Source organism: Lynx rufus, unplaced genomic scaffold (assembly GCF_022079265.1).
Source record: "Lynx rufus isolate CCGP_SWC_20201006 ecotype Redwood Valley unplaced genomic scaffold, mLynRuf1.p SCAF_2, whole genome shotgun sequence".
NCBI lineage: Eukaryota > Metazoa > Chordata > Mammalia > Carnivora > Felidae > Lynx > Lynx rufus.
In genome coordinates, this window is record NW_025814834.1 from 90,319,868 (window position 1) to 90,342,219 (window position 22,352).

The window sequence follows — 22,352 nt, forward strand, 5'->3', positions numbered from 1 at the left end:
TTTTGAATAGATGATGACATTGAATACTGACATTACAATTGAATAAAAATTTCAAAACAAGAAGACAGCTTTATTTTTAAAGGGATTTAAAACATAAAAATGACAGTTTTTGGAGAGTGTTCTCTGCAGGCACAACTGATGAGAGACATAACTAAGTTTCAATTTTTGTGTTACATAATCTTGCAAAATGGATTCTAGAGAATCACTAGAGATTATATTGTGTCTGAATTATAATATATGGAAAATATGAACTTATCTACCAGTTTCGAGCCAGAACCTATTATTTTTATAAGTTATGTATATATATAAAATTATATATGTGTATATATTTATGTAATTATTTTTCTATTGTCTATTCCACTTCCGCACACAACTAGTGAGTAGAATAGCAAATGGTCGCTAACTAATTAACCATGTGAGGCTCCAGAGTTAGAGCCCCAGGACTACTTTCAGGGCCAGGAAGTGAGTCTCAGTGACAGCTGCTGGAAAACTTAAACTACATCCAGCTTGATTCTGTGCATGTTTTTACATTCCCCTCGGTCATCAGTATAAACATTGAGTCAATCTGTTATGTACCAGCGACTGTGCTAAGTAATTGGGATTATTAAAAAAAAAAAAATGAACAGCACATGGTTCTCTCTGACAAGATCTTAATCTGACTGTACAAATCGTAATTTTCATACATTGTATTTCAAGAAATGGTGGAATTAAGTAAAAGGTATAAGTAAGATAGAGAGGAATAAGATGAAGTCTACATAAAGAGGAATTCAGAAAGCTACAGTTTTGAAGGATCCAAACTAAAATACACTGTAGACATTATGAACAGCGTGAAGAAAAGTGTCATTCATTCACTTAATAAATATTTGTTAAGTTAGAGACTATTATTATTTTTAGTAATATAATGATGAGAGAAACAGACATGGACCCTGACTTCACAGAACTGAGAAGCTAGTAGAATAGGGATTCAAATGATCTAAAAAAAAATATATGGCTACAAATGATGATACATGCATTGACAAAAAAGTAGAGTAAGTTATAAAAGAATAGACCCAGAGGGATTTTATTCAATCTTGGTTTATGGAAAATAACATTTGAGTTACAGTCTGAGAGATAAATCATTGCCAAGTAGGTGAAAGGGATGGGGTGGAGGGAAGGTGGATGACACAATGTTGTAGACAAAGGAAACAAGATGTAGACAGACCCTGAAGCAAAGCAATCCATAGCTTCCTGGAGGAACTGAAAGATCCATGTACTTGGAGCGTGCAGAACAGGTAGATATTGGTTTCAGATGAAACTGAAGAGACAGAAGAGTCTAGAACCTTGTAAATCTCTATAAGGATTTTTAAGTTTAGCCTAAAAACAATTAAGAATACTAAAACGTTTTAAGCAGAACAGTTCTATAGTCCTATTTATATTTTACAAATACTGGATAGAAAGGTGCAAGTTTAAGTAAGATAATTGCTATACTCTAGGCAGGCCATGCTGTTAGCTTGGATTAATATAATGATAGCACATGATGGCAAATATACCACAGATCTGAAGGTGGTTTGAAAAACAAAATAAATTGGATTAAATAATAGAGTAGATATATGGGGCAAGGGAGAGGAAGTTACTAAGTATAATGTATAAGGTGTTTTTGTTTGCACCGTTGAATACATGGGGAACATAGGAAGAGGAACAGTATTGTAAGTAAAGATTAAAAGCCTGGTTTGAGAGACATTTGAGGAGACATTCAAGTATAGATTTCAAGTAGGCCTTAGATATTCGGTTCTGAAGTTTAAAAAGCTGGTCTAGAGTTATAAATTTGAGAGTCAGAATGGATATTATGGAATTCTATGGGATAAAAAAGAGTCAGAATAGAATGGGAACAATGAATATTAAGGAATACCATGGTGTGAAAAAGAGAAAAAGGCCAGATAATCCATATTATTTGTACTAAAGTGAGTTTCTAAGTAAGTTCTTAGAACAGTGTTAAAAGTATAATAAGTTACCAGTAAATACTTGTCAAAGAGCATGGGATCAACTGTCAATATAGAGGGAAGTAAAGACAAAAACATTGGAGAATAGGAAAAGGTAGATAAATCAATGAGCTAAAGTTTTACCATAGACAGAAAAAGGATATTAATGAGACTGGTTGAACTAGAAAGTTGGGAAAGTAAGAGGTGGTGGGCAGAACGTGCAGCATTCAAATTAGTGGCTTTGTAAATGAAGCAATTGGAGGAAACAGTATATCCAGGTGCACTTATGTGGATCAGTTAGTGTTCTTACCTGCTGGCAACAGGAAATGTCACTGACTGAATTAAGAAGAGAAATTTCTTGAAATCTTCCAATCTTCACAACCTTCTAGGGCAGTGGGTGGCTTAGGTGAATTAGAGTAAGAGGTCATTGGGTATGAGAAACTCAAGGCTCTAAGAGGTACAGCTATTGGTCGGTTTGTTCATGTGGATATTGATGTCATCTAGGATGTGGAAATGAGTTTGGATGGAGAGCAATGACTATGAAGGGTGGTGCTACAGTCTTTGGTAAATTGGGGAGGCGGTGATGTTTACAATAAAGGTTGATGAGAAAATGGCAATAAGAAAGATGTATAATCAAATGCATAATAGTTTTTGTTTTTATTTTTTTAAATAGAGTGTGATGATGTAACAAATTTCTGAAAGCTAAATTAGGAACTTAAGGGTGTATTTAAACATGAGATAATATGAGGTTTGAGTAATTTAAGAGACATTCCTAAAAGACCTAAAGGGGAAGAACTATGCTTGGAGTGGGAACCAGATTTCAATTAAACCAAGGAGGTCAAGAAAGAAGGAGTATGGCATATTTAAGGAGCTAATAAAGTAATATTGCTGGAATTTTAAGAGATAAAAGGGATGAGTCTGTAGGAGTGACAGGGACAAAGTAATGATCTGTCTATTATGCCATGTAAAGTATCTTAAATATTATTCTGTAAGTGCTGGATAACTGTGGAAGAGATGATCAGATTAATGTGTCAGGTGGATTCTTCTGATATCTTTTGGAAGATCTTACATTGGGCAGTGAAATGAAGACATTTAGGATTCTACTTCAGTTTTCTCTGTAAGAGATAATGAAGAGCCAAGGTATTGTAACTGGTACGCATGGAAAGAAAGAAGAAGGCAAGTTTGGGGACTGTATCAGCAGGACTGTTGACTAATAAGAGTTGAAGGCCAATAAGTGGAATGCTTTAGAATAATCCCAGACTGTGGCTATGATGTACTACTAACTGAACTATGGAAATAGCACATAGTTTATGCTCAGGGAGAAGGAAGTAATGGGAAGGTGACAAAGAATGGGGTTTTGACTTACCGAATTTGAAATTCTTGAGGGGATATCCTATAATCAATTATGAGATACTAGAATTAGATAGTGAATTGAAAGTTTGAAGGGTATTGTGTCAAGTAAATCCATGAGAATGAGAAGATCAGCAGAGAATTCAAGAGTGAGAAGATCAGAAAACCAATGAAAGAGCTTGGAGTATTCCACATCTAAAGATAAAGAGTCATTAGAGATGTTTCCTACTCCAAGGGTGGAAGTCTTCAGTTCCATAATGATGGATAGGACAGGATAAAATTCTCCAGCTTTCACTGTTGTCTCTTTTACACACGCACACACATACACACACACACACACACACAGAGATACATATATACAGACATATTAAAAATAAATAACAAAGATCATCTATGTGACTCAAATACTTATTCACACATTTCTGTACAGAAACACAGAGCAAGAAACACAGTTATAGTATTGTTGGGACATTTTTTTCACTGGATGACCTATTTTCAAATTTGGGCCTGTAACATATGCTTGCTCAAGCTCTCTTCTGTGTGAAATTGCTCTTTCAAATAGCTAAGTGTCCTGCCATGTTGTATAAACCGCAGGCATAAATTAATTTGGTACACCAAGTGAAGTCAGCTAAGATAAGGCATCTGGAAATGAGACCATGAAGTTTGGCTCTTTTTCTTACTTTATTTCATTGCAGCTGTGTACTCTTTTCTGTAGTTAATATAAATAACTAGGATCATAGCTTCTATTATCACACATTTTCTAGTACCTGCATGTAGGCAATTTCCACAACAAAAGATATTCATAAAAACTAGACTATGGATTTCAAAAGAAGGAAACAACAAAAAAAGAAAGACCAAAACAAACAAACAAAAGAATTGTAAGTTCTGACCCAAAGGAACTGCTTTGTCTTTTTCTTTTTTTTTTTTTCAGCCAAGTTTCTTTGCCCACCCACAAGACCTTACAGATGCAGAAATAACAGAATATGCCTGCAGCCTGAGCAAATGTGCAATGGGATTGATGACTGTGGGGACAATTCCGATGAAGATCACTGTGGTGGTAAATCCATTTAATGTGAAATAATTGATTCAGTGACAGCTACAAGATAATATAATGGTTTGGGGGCTCAAAAAATTAAAAAGAAGTATTTTCCATGTGGCATGTCTGAGGGTATGTTTTTTTCAGACACTTGCTTTTCTGACAAGGTATGAAAATAATCTGCTAACGTTCATTTGAATAGTAGAGCTATGTGGCTTTATGCAAAGTCTCTGCTAGTCTGTAAATCTCTATTGGTTATACACACTTTATTCCAGAAAATACTGCAAGAGAGAAAAAACATGGTGGTTTCAAAAGGTTCTCTGTTAAACAGCTCCTGGAGGGGAGAGTGCTAACAAAGATTGTATGTCTGTATACACAATCCTTTCTTCACAGTTGTGAAATTAACAAAACTCTTAAAACCAAAGGCTTTACTAATGCATGTAGCAAAATGATTTTGTGACAAACCCTGACTGGAACTGGTCTGAGGAAGTTTGTATTACTTTAAAAAGAAATTCCCATTTAGGGTGAAATTCAAACATTTTCTTGTGGAAATACAGCGTTACTTATTACAGGGTGAATGAACTGTTATTTTTCTGAAAGTCCAGAATTTCAGAATCTTTTTTTTTGGCCTACGAGCTTCAAATAAATGATCATGGAGCCATATTTTTCATAGTGTTTAGTAAGAACCTGTTAATTTACTCAATAAATTTGTTTTTGGGGCATCTGGGTGGCTCATTTGGTTAAGCACCTGACTTTGGCTCAGGTCACAATCTCACAGTTTCAGAGCCCTGCGTCCAGCTCTGTGCTGACAGTGAGGAGCCTAGAGCCTGCTTTGGATTCTGTGTCTCCCTCTCTCTCTCTGCCCCTCATCTACTTGTGCTATCTCTCTCTTTCTCTCTTTCTCTCTCAGAAATAATAAATGAATAAACTTAAAAAATGATTTAAAACATGTGTTTTTATTCTTTGAAGCACTAATCATTTTTAATGACTTTATAGGTAAGCTTACATACAAAGCAAGACCATGTAAAAAAGATGAGTTTGCTTGCAATAATAAAAAATGTATCCCCATGGACCTCCAGTGTGATCAACTTGATGACTGTGGAGATGGTTCAGATGAACAAGGCTGCAGAATAAGTGAGTTTATTTTCTGTTAAAGTGTAGCAACATTCAAGTTCAATTTCTACTTCAACATGACTAAAATTTTCTTTACTGGTGTAACAAAATACTGTTTTCAAAGGCTTACTTGATGCCTTTATTTTTGTAAGCCTTTGCCAAAGCAGCCTTAGAATGCCAGTTAAATTAATATCAGAAAGCATGAGATGGAAGAAGTTGATTTTAGAATGAGTATCCTTGTTAGTACTGAACCTGAGATCTCAGTATCCAATTATAGACTTTGATGTCAGCAAATAAATCTATATTCCTTAATATTTTATTTTATAAAGTATAAATTTAATATTTTTTTTGCCTCTTACAATATTTGAGTGAAAGATGGTCAAGGTCTTAATAATTTATTCCATGTTTTAAAATTTTAATCCATTGCCAAGTTATTCTTAAGACATTATTGGGGCGCCTGGGTGACGCAGTCGGTTAAGCGTCCGACTTCAGCCAGGTCACGATCTCGCGGTCCGGGAATTCGAGCCCCGCGTCGGGCTCTGGGCTGATGGCTCAGAGACTGGAGCCTGTTTCCGATTCTGTGTCTCCCTCTCTCTCTGCCCCTCCACCGTTCATGCTCTGTCTCTCTCTGTCCCAAAAAAAATAAATAAACTTGAAAAAAAAAATTAAAAAAAAAAAAGAAGACATTATCATTTTATGTCTTAGAGTGTGATGATATTTGACTTATTAGACCTTGGTTATTTTTGTGTTTGATATTTGATATCTGATTTTCCACATTAAGAAAAATAACCAAACTTATGACTCTAAATTCAGATTTCTCATAAAAGTCATAAAATACTTCCTATTATGGGGTCTCATTTCTTCACATTATGCATCTGAATTATTCCTCACTCAGTGATGAAACAATACCCACCAGGATATGGTCACATATATCTCAACTGAAGTCTAAGTCTACTGGTGTACCTTAATTAATTATAAAATATTCAAGAATCAGTGGGATGAATAATGGTTACAATTCTCATAAAGTTCTCATATTTCAAAATTATTTGATATATGTAAGTAAAATAGAGCTAATTCAACATTATTTTCATGATAATTTTCCTCTCATTTATTTGCATTCTAAAATGTTTTCTGGAAGGGTGCCTGGGTGGCCTAGTCAGTTAAGTGTCTGACTCTTCATCTCAGCTCAGGTCTTCATCTCAGGGTCATGAGTTCAAGCCCCAGGTTGGACTCCATTCTGGCTGTAGAGCCTACTTAAAAAAAAAAAAAAAAAAGTTTTCTGGAATTGGAGATAAAGCTATGAAATTGCAACTACTATGCTGGAATTACAAATAACACATAGTCTGCCCTGACTTTTTTAACAGTCCACAACCACTGGAGCGTGTTCCTCCTCGAATATATTTTCAAACGAAAAAAAATTTTAAGAACTGATGATTTAGCATACTTGCTTCAGTAACATGGTAGTACCCTTGACCGAATTCCTGAGTACTAAATTTAGGTTAGCAATCAATGTCCACATCTTTAGGTAGCTTCTAGGAAACCATTTGATTCCTAGAGAAGGATGTAGTACTCATATATCATAACATTGCAGTGATAACTTGTCATTAGAAATATTGACTCTTGACTTCCTTTTACATAGTAGTGTACTTCAATTACAGCTGTAAATATCAGCTATTGACAGTTTGGCCTAAACTATATTTAATATAAATGAGTTCAGTTTTTTATCTGCTTCTATACCTGTATAAGAAATAAGGGCTTATATAAAGAGAAGATCATAATCTTATAAATTCAAGAAGAGTTATCTATGGAATAATAAACATAATTTCAAATTAAGAAAAAAAGTAAACTCCCACTTCAGGAATTAGAATTATATTAGTTTTGATGGTATTTTTAAATCCTAGCTCCTGCTGAATATACCTGTGAAGATAATGTGAATCCGTGTGGAGATGATGCATATTGTAATCAAATAAAAACATCTGTTTTTTGTCGCTGTAAGCCTGGATTTCAGAGAAACATGAAAAACAGACAGTGTGAAGGTATAGTACATTTCCTCAACAGCTTGCTCTTAAATCTTTAGGTAATAAAAGACTCATGAGGCTGCTAAATTGTGAGATGACATGGGACTGATTTTCATCAGAATGGTGTGTGTCTACGGGATACCATTTTACCTACAAGAGTGGAAGTCCTTGGGGTCAAGAGCCTGTTTTGTTTGCATGGCTAAGCTAACCATTTCTGGGGCTACAAAGCCTTTTCTATAGCAGATTCAGACCTGTAGGAATTTCAATTGTACTGTTACAACTCTGTTTTGAAATGCAAATAACAAAATTGCTGGTTCAGGAACTATTGAAGAATTAGAGACACTTCATGAAAGAACATGTTTATAATGACCCATTTCTCTTGAGTTGTGGCATTTACAGTGCTGCAATAGGTAATTCACTTTAAAGAACTGTGGGCTTTTGTCCTAACACCATGTCTTAAACAGTGCTTTATATTATCAAGAGTGCCTTCTAAAATTTAAAGACAGGATCTAAGTAAATCTCTGTCAACTTACTTAAGATCATTTAAAACTTGAGCATGTAGGATAGCCAGGATCTCATAGTAAATTATAGGTAAATATAACATACGTCAGACCTTTAACTATAGAACCATGAAATACAGACCTATATATACGTACTACCAGTTTCGCCGCTAAATTGGTATCATTGTGATTAGAGCCAAACCTAAATTGTGTTAAGTCTGGCTTCTCTAGGCTAAATTCAAGTGATAAAGTGCTTTCACCTACCAGCTTTCTTCTCTACTATCTCTGATATTCTGGGATAAAGGAAAGTGATTTTGTGTTGTGTTAATCAAAATGAGATTATTGAAATGAATTAATTATATTCACCCAAAAGGGGAAGAAGTATGACCATGTCATATTTATGTACATTTTGAATTATATACTTGTATGGATTATTCATGACATTTTATTTCTCCATTAACATGTTAACACTGAAAACTGACAGCCTAGGTTTTGTCTATTTTAATAAAAAAAAAAGCAAATTATTTCTCAAGACTATATAATTTATTTTCCCCCAGACACTTTGTATCAATTGTATATAAACGTGCACACACACATACACACACACACACCCTCTTCAAGATTTTCATTTCAAATAACATTAATTTTCTAACATTTATTTGTGAATAATGGGCTCTATTTCTGTATATACTTAACTAAATTTAAAACTCCCATTCTCAAAAGTTTCTTTATTTTTAATTATATTATTTGCAAGCTATAAGCTTCAACTATACTCTTCATTTTAAGTTGCTACAAATCCACTATTTTTGTTGTGCAAATTAGCAACTTCTGAACTCCAATAAAATTTGTATCTTTACTAAATGAAGTTTTGATGGTAAGGAAAAGCAATTTGATTTGGTACGGAGGAAGGGAAAGACATTACTTTGATTCATAATTCAAAGAATTCAAATGTGTTTGTGTTCTTCCTATATAGCTCAAAAAGAGAATAAGAAATCACTATTTGATGTTAGAGTCAAAACACTTTAATTAGAATACAGAAAGGGAAGACAAATTAAAGAAAATAACAGCAGAGAAGTAGAAATGGATTAATAGTTACTATATGCCAGGCACTGTTCTAGGTACACGACATGTGTGAGATTCTTCCTCTCCCTTCACAAGTTCACAGTACAGACATTAGTATATACATATATACTAAAAATATATGTGTATTTTTAAGTAATCTCTCTGTGCAACGTGGAATCACAACCCTGAGATCAAGAGTCACATGCTTTACCAACTGAGCCAACCAGACGACACCCTGACATTAGTATAGAGATGAGAGACAAGGAGAAAATGGTGATTCTGACCAATATGAGACCATGGGAGGGATTTTGAATCCACATCAAAGGGAAACCAAAAAATCAAATAACATCCTGTTCAAAGTTACAGGTGTCAAACAAATCAAGTACATTTATTGTAATGCTTTTTTGATGGCTAAATGCTGATAAGATATACTTTGCCTTATCCCTGGTACAATATTCACTAACAATACAGTTTTCATCTCTTTACCCTACGTTTCAATCCAACACAGAAATGAATTGTTGTGAAAGTACTTAAGTTCATCTTGGGCAAAGTATCACAGTAGAGACAACAGCATCAGAAAGCCTTACACTGTCATTTGCAAGTGTTTGTGGGAAAGTCCTGATCTCTACCACTGAGGCTTTGGAACACAGTTGAGAGTTAAATGAAAGATTATTATTGCTGAGCTTAATCTTGAATTTTCTAATTCAAAAGAAGGATTTATCTCACAGATTTATTACATAATTAGGGCAACTATACATGATATAAGAAGCAGAGGAATTATGCTGAGAAAGCAGTAATTCACCAGAATAACCTGATGTCATTGCTGGCCCTGCTTAAGCCATTAAAATTAGAGGCATGTGTTAAGCCACAGAATATTGCCTGTGATTTATTTATTTATTACTTATGGCGTATGTATATTTATTTACTTATAGACATTCATAGTTTTGTTGTTGTTTATTTTACATAGCCCTTCTGGTAACATCATCACATCGTATTTTTGAAGTCAGAAGTGTGTTACAAAGTGTAGCTATATCTTCACTTTTTGCCAAGAATTGTGTAAAATGAAGGGAATAAAATAAATGAATAATAATTTAAACCCTCAAGGTACTGACAGTCAAGTAGGGGATATGAATATATGACCACATATATGAAATGTAGTATATACAGGGCTGTAAGAGAGATACGGTGGAGAAACTATGGGATGGATAGTCACTACCATCCCGTGGTGGAGAACAATGAAGGTTTTACTTCAGGTGGATCTTGAGAGATGAGTATAAATTCTCTGTGTGAAGGTGGGCAAGAGGATTATGGGACATTATATGATATGTACAAAGGTATGGACATAGGTAATCAGTTACCCGATTAAAAGGAAACCTAAAGAAGTGTTTGTTTGTTTGTTTGAGTGAATGAAAATACTAAGGAAGTTTGAAGAGGTATTTCAATGTTTTGGTTTAAAAAGCAATCAACAAACACTTGATGAGTTATTATAGTGAAACTATTATGAAAAAATAATTGTTATGGCCAGAAAATATGACACAGGAAGTCACGGACTTGAGATTTTTTAAAAGACAATAAAAGAAATAGCAATAAAAAAGTTGAAGGAAGAAAAATAAATTTGTCTTTTTTGAAATGTGGAAAGAATGGGAGTCTCTTTGGGAGTATGATGATGCTATTTAGAGCTCTTCTCTTCTAGACCTTAATGAATGTTTGGTGTTTGGCACATGTTCCCACCAATGTATAAATGTGGAAGGGTCATATAAATGTGTGTGTGACCAGAATTTTCAGGAAAGGAACAACACCTGCATAGCAAAAGGTAAGGTTTTAACAATTATTTCAAATGCTGTTATAACTGCTTTAAGATCTTATGGGGAAAACAACATTTCATGTTATATTTTAGCCTTAATGCCTGAAAATATAAATAAATCTCTTTAATACTGACCTATTTGCCCAGGTGATTAGTTATCATTCTTATTTAATCTAATCTGGGATAGGTTTTAGACATAACTGTCAAATGCATGGTTACTGTTAAGATCACTTCGTGTTTGAAAAATCTGTTCAAAAGGAGGGAAAAGTTTAAAAGCCGATGTGATAGAATATAAAGTATCTTTCTTCATCTGCTCTCAGTGTATTTGAGAAATATTTTTATACCAATGAAATAACAGGTTAAAGTTAGCATTATAAGGAGAATGGAATTTTGAGTAAGAGTTTAAAAGGTTTTAAAATAAAATCATGCTTTAATTCAGACTTCCTTTACCTAAGACTATAATTTTAAAATGTGAAGTCAGGTATTTGGAGCTTTTTTAGATATTGATTTTAATGCTTATGTTTTTACTAAATAACATTATAACATATTATTGGTTGTAGTACAACCAATACTACATGTCCATAATTGGACAACCTTCATAGGACAGTTATTATCAGTGGAAAACAACATGATATAGTGGATGGGCTGTAGAGGTAGATGTACTTGAATTTGATCCTAGTATTGCCCCTCCTTTGCAATCTGTAGCATCAGGGAAGTTATTAAACTCTCTGAGCCTCATTTCCTCATCTGTAAAATGTAAATATGAATCCTTACTTTCCATGCCTGCCATAACATAGCTAACATAACCAAATGAGAACCTGTGGAGCTGAACTATACTTAATTGTTTGTTTAATTTGCAGATAGTATATATGCAATTCAATCTTTATGGTTTCATTAATATTGTAGTTAATATATTCAGAATTCACATTAGGGTTTTACTTGTCTCAGTATACAAATGACATTAGTATCGTATTGTAGCTGTCAAAACTTCAAGCTATAAGGACCCACGAGCAACACTCTAGACACATTAATGTAGTAAGTGCTGATATCATAATAAAAAATTTAAAAAATATTAGAAATACATAAGTATTAGAAGAAGACTCTCTACCTCTTAATTTTAATTTCTTAACCCAAAGCAACTCAGATGCATAAACTAAAATCTCAGGAATGTTTGAGGCTTAATGAGTACACAATGTAACATCTGAATATTGAGAATCAAAGCATTAGAACATAATGCATTGCAATTAATAAAATAGAAATCTCTCTTTATGAATAGGACATATACTACAGACACCTAATTTCTAGCCACAGACTAAGCTTTGCCTGAGAAAACCGACATCAATAACTCTTAGAAGTGTCTAGGTTAGTGTGTATTAGAAATAAGTCATGAAGACTAAAACATGATATAAAGTTGGTTGATTTTTATTAAGCAAGAAAATGTGTTAAGAATAATAATTCAAGATAATTTAAAAGTACAATTACTGATTTTACTTTAGTTGAAATTTACTTTATTTTTGTATTTCATTATAATAATCTCCAGGCTCTGAAGATCAAGTTCTCTACATTGCTAATGACACTGATATCCTGGGTTTTATATATCCATTCAACTACAGTGGCGATCATCAACAAATTTCTCATATTGAACATAATTCAAGGATAACAGGGATGGATGTATATTATCAAAGAGATATGATTATTTGGAGTACTCAGTTTAATCCAGGCGGGATCTTCTACAAAAGGATCCATGGCAGAGAAAAAAGGCAAGCAAACAGTGGCTTGATTGTAAGTAAATAACATTGACTATTTGAAGGCTCATACCTTTCCTCCTTCCTGCTTTTTTTGTTTTCGTTTTTGTTTTTTGTCTATCACAATATCTGACTATAGGTGGTAACTAATACATTAAATAATTTTTCCCAATATTCTCCCTGTATAAAAATAAAACATTTCCCTACTCGTTTATTCTCACAGCTGCGTATGATTTAATTGTATGATACTATGTTTTTGTTTTAATACATTTGCTTTAGCTATACAAGAATAGTAATGAATAATACCTGTTACTTCTAGTGCATTTTATATTTTGTATTATTTAACATTATATTATGATGTGAGTTTTTTTCATCATGAGATGAGATTGGGAATCATTACTTTTTCACATTAGAAAATAAACTGCCAAAAATATGCAGGCAATATTGTTTCATTTTTAACAATATCAGAAATATACTTCTCTTCTAGGGCAAGAAATCAACTCAATTGTGTAACCATTTCTTCTGACTCTTGCTAACTATATTTCAGGGAACATCCAAAACAGAGCAATATTTTTTGCTGGTATATGATGGACATGTTGATTATCGTGGTATTCCTTTTGAGAAAAAATAAACTAGAACATTTGTTTAGATCTGTGGTTGTACACTATCCTTTTTTGTTTGTTTGTTTTAGGGCATGTCAATTTATTGTGTATTTTCTATTTTGAAGTAACCTGGGAGAAAATTGACAGATAAATACTTATTTTTATGGGGCATGGCCCATTCCCATACAACCAAAAAGTCAAGTGCTAAAACAGTAGGATATAATTGAAGCTTTGTATTTGCAAAGAATCAGAAGCACCTATCTGGAAGACTTTACTATCTTTTACAGTGGTATCTACCATAAAAATTTGAACTTCATGAATACCATTTGAATGAAATTTGGAAAGTATTTTTATCAGGTAGATCACAATAATCTGGTTTTAAATGAAGTCATATTAACTTTCTAATTCACCTTAGATTAAATTAACTTGAGTAAAAATCCATACACATCAGAGATGTTTCTTCAACTCCTTCCACACCAAAACACTGTTTTATATACCACCTTTAGTTCTATTAAGAACAGTTCTAGGAGAAAGCCAAGAAATTTACTAGATCACTCTGTCTTTCTTCACTCACTCACTTGCTATCAGCCAAAAGTTGGTCAGTCTTAACTAGCTTTAGCTTTCTATATCCGTAAAACACAAATCTGCTTTGCAACAACATTGCTCCTATGGTACCATTTCATCTCTTATTAAAATGAAGTGATAAAGAGTATGTACTGTGGAGTTACATTGCCTGGGTTTTCATTTTGTTCTTATTGCTTATTAACCTTTTAGCTTCTCTGCCCTCTCTATTTCATGAGGTTTTAGTGAGGAATATATATATGTATATGTATATATATATATATATATATATATATATATATATATATATGCATATACACACATGTACGGTATTATGTTAGTGTTAATAGTTCTTGGCACATAATAAGCACTATATAGATGATTGCTATTAATATGACGATGCCGATGATGACCATGATGTTGATGATAATTGACAAGATAATTTTCTCTATGATGCATATTATCACATGAAAAATTATTTATAACTTTTGTCTGAATTTTATTTTCTAAAAATATATCTTGAATTTGATACAATTTTTTCAGTAAAGCTTATTTGATAGTTATTTTAGTTTTGTCCTTGGGGAGATTAATTATAATCAATGCCTTCTAGTAAGCAGAGTTTATTGTAGATCAGAAACCAAATTTGATTACTGTTTGGTAATTAAGATTTTATTCTTAAACATAAAAATATATAAATATATGTGTTTTATGTGTATATTATATGTTGATGTGTATATATTTTAATATTTTAATTTTTAATTTTATGACTGTACTATAGAATCTTTTGTAACTAATGGTAAAGCTATTGATTAACGTTTTCCTCATAGGATGTGAAACCTCATTTTATCTTTTAATGGAAGTGATTACATGTGTTGTATCATCTAGGCTTTGTTTTTCTCTCTTTCTTCAGACCTACCCACAGCTAACAGTATTTACTAGGTACATTTTCTAGGATTCCATCATAGCTGATTTGAAGATTGGAACCTCTGAGCCATGAGTTTTAGGGCCATGTTCTAGACATTGAGCACTCCATAGAAATTCCAACCAACACACTGCAAACAAAACAAAACTTAAGGCTATACAGATGAGGGAAATCTTTTAACTTCACTTCCTAAATCTCTTTTGTAACCCTGATACCTCAATATTATAAATATGGAATAAGTCCATTCTTAACATCTTTCTTTTTTAATAATTTATTGTCAAGTTACCAAACAGACAGTGTATACAGTATAGTCTTGGCTTTGGGAGTAGATTCCTATGATTCATCACTTACATCCCAACAAGTGCTCATCCCAACAAGTGCCCTCCTCAAAGTCCATCACCCATTTCCCCACCCCTACACACTGTCCCCCTATGAACCCTCAATTTGGTCTCTGTGTTTAAGAGTCTCTTATGGTTTGCCTAACTCTCTGTTTGCAACTTATTTTTCCTTCCCTTCCCCTATCGTTTTCTGTTAAGTTTCTCAAATTCCACAAATGAGTAAAAACATATGATATCTGTCTTTCTCTGACTTATTTCATTTAGCATAATACCCTCCTCCAGTTCCATCCATGTTGTTGCAAATTCATTCTTTTTCACTGCCAAGTTGTATTCCATGTATATATATATACATACATACACACACCACATTTTCTTTATCCATTCATTAATGGATGGACATTTGGGCTCTTTCCATACTTTGGCTATTGTTGATAATGCCACTGTAAATACTGGGGTGCATGTGCCCCTTCAAAGCAGCATCCCTGTATCCTTTGAATAAATATGTAGTAGTACAATCGCTGGGTCGTAGGGTAATTCTGTTTTTAATTTTTTGAGGAACCTCACACTGTTTTCCAGAGTGGTTGCACCAGTTTGCATTCCCACCAACAGAGAAAGTGGGTTCCCCTTTCTCCACATCCTTGCCAACATCTGCTGTTCCCTGAGTTGTTATAGTTAGCCACTTAACCAGTGTGAGGTGGTATCTCAATGTGGTTTTGATTTGTATTTCCCTGATCATGAGAGATGTTGAGCATCTTTTCATGTGTCTGTTAGCCATCTGGATGTCTTCTTTGGAAAAAGTGTCTATTCATGGCTTTTGCCCATTTCTTCACTGGATTATTTGTTTTTTGGGTGTTGACTTTGGTAAGTTCTTTTTAGACTTTTGATACTACCCCTTTATCGGATACATCATTTGCAAATATCTTTTCCCATTCTGTTGGTTGCCTTTTACTTTTGTTGATTGTTTCCTTTGCTGTGTAGAAGCTTTTTATCTTGATGAGGTCTCAAAGGTTCATTTTTGCATTATTTCTCTTGCCTTTGGAGACATGTCAAGTGAGAACTTGCTGTAGCCAAGATCAAAGAAGTTGTTGCCTGTTTTCTCCTCTAAGATTTTGATGATTTCCTGTCTCACTTTTAGGTCTTTCATCCATTTTGAATTTATTTTCGTGTATGGTTTAAGAAAGTGGCACAGTTTCATTCTTCTGCTTGTTGCCGCCCAGCTCTCCCAGCACCATTTGCTGAAGAGACTTTTTTCCATTGGATACTCTTCCCTGCTTTGTCAAAGATTAGTTGGTCATACATTTGTGGGTCCATTTCTGGGTTCTCTAATCTATTCCATTGGTCTATGTGTCTGTTTTTGTTCCTGTACCAGACTGTCTTGATGATTACAGCTTTGTAGTACAGACTAAAGTCTGGGATTGTGATACCTCCACCTTTGGTTTTCTTTTTCAACATAACTTTGGCATTTTGGGGTCTTTTGTGGTTCTATACAAATTTTAGATTGTTTCTTCTAGCTCTGTGAAGAATGCTAGTGCTATTTTGATTGGGATTGCATTGAAGGTGTAGATTGCTTTGGGTAGTACTGACATTTTAACAGTTTTTGTTATTCCAATCCATGAGCATGGAATGTTTTTCCATTTTTTTTGTGTCTTCTTCAATTTATTCATTAGTTTTCTATACTTTTCAACATACAAATCTTTTCTCTTTGGTTAGATTTATTCCTAGGTATATTATGGTCCTTGGCGCAGTTGTAAATCGGATCGATTTCTTGGTATCTCTTTCTGTTGCTTCATTATTGGTGTGTAAAAATGCAACCGATTTCTTTATGTTGATATTATATCTTGCTACTTGCTGAATTCATGTATTAGTTCTAGCAGTTTTTTGGTGGAGTCATTCAGGTTTTCTGTGTAGAGTATCATGTCATCTGTGAAAAGTGAATGTTTGACTTCTTTCTTTGCCAGTTTGGATGCTTTTTATTTCTTGTTGTCTGATTGCAGAGCCTAGGACTTCCAACACTATATTAAACAACAGTGGTGAGAGTGGACATCACTGTCATGTTCCTAATCTCAGAGGGAAAGCTCTCCGTTTTTCCCCATTTAGGATGATATTACCTGTGGGCCTTTCATAGATGTCTTTTTTGATGTAAGGTTATGTTCCTTCTATCCTGACTTTCTGGAGGGTTTTTATTAAGAATAGATGCTATATTTTGTCCAGTGCTTTTCTCCATCTATTGAAAGGGTCATATGGTTCTTATCCTTTCTTCTGTTACTGTGATGTATCATGTTGATTGATTTGCAAATATTGAACCAGCTCTGCAGCCAGGATTGGGCTTGATCATGGTGAATAATTCTTTTCATATACTGCTATATTTGATTTGCTGGTATCTTGTTGAGAATTTTTTATATCCATGTTCATGAGGGATATTGGCCTCTAACTCTCCTTTTTACTGGGGTCTTTGGTTTGAGAATCAAGGTAATACTGGCTTCAGAGAATGAGTCCAGAAGCCTTCCTTCCTTTTTTTTTTTTTTTTTTTTTTTTTGAAACAGCCTAGAAGAATAGGTATTAACTCTGCTTTAAATGTCTGGTAGAATTCCCCTGAGAAGCCATCTGGCCCATGACTCTTATTTGTTGGGAGATTTTGATAACCAACTCAATTTCTTTGCTGGTTATAGGTCTGTTCAACTTTTCTGTTTCGTCCTGTTTGAGTCTTGTTAGTCTGTGGGTGTCTAGGAATTTGCACATTTCTTCCAGGTTGTCCAGTTTGTTGGCATAGAATTTTTCATAGTATTATCTGATAATTGCTTGTATTTCTGAGGGATTTTTTGTGATCTCTCTTCTTTCATTTGTGATTTTATCTATTTGGGTCCTCTTTTTGAGAAGTCTGGCTCAAGGTTTATTAATGTTGTTTGTTCTTTCAAGAAACCAGCTCTTAGATTCATTGATCTGTTATACTGTTTCTTTTTTTTTTCTTTTTTTTGGGGGGGGGATTCTGTATTGTTTATTTCTGCTCTAATCTTTACTTTTTCTCTTCTTCTGCTGGCTTTGGGATTTCTTTGCTGATGTGTTTCTAATTCCTTTAGGTATGAGGTTAGGTTCTGTATTTGGGAACTTTCTTGTTTCTTGAGATTGGCCTGGATTGCAATGTATTTTCCTCTTAGGACTACCTTTGCTTCATCCCAAAGTGTCTGGACTGTCATGTTTTCATTTTCATTTGCTTCCACATTTTTTTTTAATTTCTTCTTTAATTTACTGGTTGACCCATTCATTCTTTAGTAGGATGTTCTATAACTTCCATGTATTTGGAGGCTTTCCAAAATTTCTCTTGTGGTTGATTTCAAGTTTCATAGCATTGTGATCTGAAAATATGCATTGTAGGATCTCAATCCTTTTATATTTGTTGAAGGCTGTTTTGTGACCCAGTATGTGATTTATTTTGGAGAATGTTCCATATGCACTAGAGAAGAATGTGTATTCTGCTGCTTTTGGATGAAAAGTCTTGAATATATCTGTTAAGTCCATCTGGTCTAGTATGTCATTCAGAGCCACTGTTTTCTTACTGATTTTCTGCCTAGATGATCTGTCCATTGTTGTAAGCGGAGTATTAAAGTCCCCTACAATCACAGTATTGCTATCTATACATTTATTTATGTTTGTGATAAATTGATTTATATATTTGGGTTCCTCCACGTTGGGGGCATAAAAATTTATACCTGTTAGTTCTACTTGAATGATAGACCCCTTAATTATAATATAATGCCCTTCTTCATCTCTTGTTGCAGTGTTTATTTTAAAAATCTAAAATGTCTGATATAAGTATAGCTACTGCAGCTTTCTTTTGACATCCAGTAGCATGATAGATGGTTCTCCATCCCCTCACTTTCAATCTGCAGGTCTCCTCATGTCTAAAATGAGTCTCTTGTATGGGCGGCTGGGTGGCTCAGTTGGTTAAGTGTCTGACTTCGGCTCGGGTCATGATCTCACAGTTCATGATTTTGAGCCCCGCATCAGGCTTCGTGCTGACAGCTCAGAGCCTGGAGCCTGCTTTGGATTCTGTGTCTCCTCTCTCTCTGCCCCTTCTCTGTTCAAGCACTGCCTCTCTCTCTCTCAAAAAATAAATAAACCTTATTTTTTTTTAAATAATAAAATGAGTCTCTTGTAGGCAGCATATAGATGGCTGCTGTTTTTTTTTTAATCCATTCTGATACCCTGTATTTTTTGATTGGGGCATTTAGTCCATTTCCATTCAGAGTGATTTTCCTATTCAGCACATTGAGTATTTCATGCCACTCCCTTCTGTCTTGCTAAGTTTTAGTAGACAGGTCTACTACTACCCTTATGTGTTTACCCTTGTAGGTTAAGGCACATTGTCCCTACCTGCTTTCAGAATTCTCTCTTCATCTTTGTATTTTTCCAGTTTCACTATGACATGTCATGGTGTTGACCTGTTTATGTTGATTTTTAAGGGAGTTCTCTGTGCTTCCTGGACTTGGATGTCTGCATACTTCCCCAGATTAGGGAAGCTCTCAGTTATAATTTGTTCAAATAATCCTTCTGTCCCTTTCTCTCTCTTCTTCTTCTGTAACTCCTATGATATGGATATTATTTTGTTTCATTGAATCATTTAGATCTCTAACTCTCCCCTTGTGGTCTAGTAATTTCCTTTCCCTCTTTTTCTCAGCTTCATTTTCCATAATTTTATTCTGTTTCACCTATTCTCTCTTCTGCTTCTTCCACCACTGCATCTAGTTCATGTTGCATGTCATTTATAACATTTCTTAATTCATCATAACTATTTTTTAGGTCCTTGATCTCTGTAGCAATAGATTCTCTGACATCTTCTATGCTTTTTTTCAAGCCCAGCTGTTAGTCTTATGACTATTATTCTAAATTCTTGTTCATATATATTGTTTATATCTGTTTTGAGCAATTCTCTAGCTGTCATTTCTTCCTGAAATTTATTTTTAAGAGAATTTTTCCATTTCATCATTTTGGTTAGTTTTTTATCTTTTATGCGTTTTAATAGCTTGTTATGTGTCCTGTACCTGTGAGTACTACTATATTAAAAAGGGGTCACACACTCCAGAGCCTGGCATTTCAGTGTTTTTGGAGTTGCATGCACTCTGTTGTTGAATCTTTGGTTGATTTATCTCACTGCTCGTAGTAGTGGACTGGACCTTCCGCCACGTGTGCTTTGATTTGTTCATTGAAGTAACCCTGGAAGAAAGGAGAAAAGTGGGAGAAGAAACCTTATCCCACACAAAGAGAAAAATGACAGGGGTGGAAAAAAAGACCAGGCAGAGAATCAAAGAAACTATAAGGCTTAATCCAGAGAGAGAGAGAGGAATGTAAAGAAGGAGATACAGAAAAGGTATAAAAAGAATAGAGTAAAAATGCCTGATTAAACAAACAGACAACCAGAACAGAGAAACAAAGAATGAAAATTATATATATATATATATATATATATATATATATATATATATATGAAATAAGAATTGACCAAAAATCAAATCAGAAACTGAGGTTCATTCCAAAGGAGGAAGAAATAGAGAGTAGAAAGAAAAATAAGGGAAAAGAGAAATAGAGTAAAAAGAAAAAGGAAATATAAATAATAATAATTTAAAAATTAAAAAAAAACAGACATCATACAAAACCTCAGGACAGTTGTCTGTTGGTATCTGGAAACCAGTGACTGTGCTGTCTGTGCTGGTCTGGAGGAGAGGCTGTCTGGTTTGGTCAGTGTCAGTCCCATTCTGGTAGATAAGCAGTTACTTGGCACAGGGTTTGGTGTAAATGGGTGCCACCTCCACTGGGGGCCACTGTCCTGTTTCCTGAAGCCCCACTATGTTGATAATGGGGAGAAAAATGGAAACACCCCAATCTCTCCTGTCTGGACTGGGTGTCTCAAACCAAGCTGTTTAGGCAGCCCTCACAGAGTAGCCTGGGCGGCCTGCTTGCCCTGCTCCACATTCTCCCACACCTCCTAGGTGCTCAGCTGGGATTCAAAACCTGATGTCTTAAAGGACCCTGCTCTGCAGGGACCTGGTTCTGGAGTACCGACACTCTGCCCAGTTGACAAAGGGCCTCTGGCTGGTGCTTGCAGGGTCTTTTGTCCTGGGGGATGGGGGTAATCTACCCACTTCCCACAGTACTCAATGGAGGGGACTGTTCTCTCCCAGTACATCCCCGAGGTTACTTTTGTGCCCTGGGGCCAGTTCCCCTCTCCACAAGGCACAAATACATGCTGGCTCTGGTCCAGGGAAACTCACACAACCCTGAAAACTCCAATCATTACCTTCTAAGGCTATTTGCAAAGTAGAAACTGGCTCTCTTAATATTTCTCATTCCCCAGTCTCTGGTACAGAGAGGTTCTCCTCTTCTCCAAATACAATGCCACGCTTCCACAGCCTCTCTCTTCCTTTTGTTTCTCCACCAAAGGGGTTCCCCACTTTGGGCCTACACAGCCTGTTTTATCTCTCCCAATTTGCATACATGCACCTCTGTCCACCCAAGCTGTCTCCTTCTACCTGTAGAGATTTTTTTGTCACTCTGCAGCCTCTATTTCTCACATTCCAAGGGTTCTGGCCTCAATACTGCTGTGTTTGAGGGATGCAGGAAATTCTGCCATCTTCTCAAAGCCAAGAGACTTAACATCTTTTTTTTTTTTTACTGATTATTTATTTGTAAGAGAGAGACAGAGACAGAGTTGAGTGGTGGAGGGGCAGAGAGAAAGGGAGACACAGAATCAAAAGCAGGCTCCAGGCTCCAAGCTGTCAGGACAAAGCCTGATGAGGGGCTCAAACTCAGTAACAGTGAGATCATGACCTGAACCGAAGTCAATGCTTAACCTACTGAGCCAGGCACGTGCCCTGAAGAGACTTAACATCTTAATTTAATGAATAATGTGAATTCTCAAATGATTAAATGGCTCCTCTATGCCCATTCAGCTATATTGTGACCAAATTTAGAGTTTAACTTGAGTTAACTGTTACATCTCTTAGTCTCTACTTACTTATTCGAAAAACAACTATCATATCGAAGTAGGAAATTTCTAAAGTCTCTTCCAGATAGTAAATATATATGCTTTCCAAAAAAATGTATGGCATAGTTTATGTCTATCTAGTTGTTTACTTGGACAATTTGTATTTATTCCTCTGAAATTCAGCTTATGTATAAAGATTTGATGTTTCACCCCTCTGAATTACTCTGCCATGTATCTGCTTTTTTATTTTGTTTTTTAATCATTCTCCAGCTAGTCATCCAATAATTTAATGAGCATGAAATCTATTTCATCTTCTAAGTTTTTATGCAAATAAGAAATGATACTGACCTGAGAATTCCCCACC

General features: G+C 34.8%; 1 protein-coding gene across 1 annotated transcript in view; it reads left to right on the forward strand.

The window, feature by feature from the left end:
* The window catches only part of LRP1B (LDL receptor related protein 1B), a 1,918,909-nt gene that overhangs the window by 1,778,413 nt on the left and 118,144 nt on the right, over nt 1-22,352 (forward strand). Inside the window, exons 73-77 of the mRNA XM_047084146.1 lie at nt 4,240-4,365; nt 5,341-5,478; nt 7,359-7,493; nt 10,731-10,850; nt 12,382-12,623. Coding sequence (XP_046940102.1) covers nt 4,240-4,365; nt 5,341-5,478; nt 7,359-7,493; nt 10,731-10,850; nt 12,382-12,623 — 761 coding nt within the window. The remainder of the gene's footprint in view (nt 1-4,239; nt 4,366-5,340; nt 5,479-7,358; nt 7,494-10,730; nt 10,851-12,381; nt 12,624-22,352) is intronic.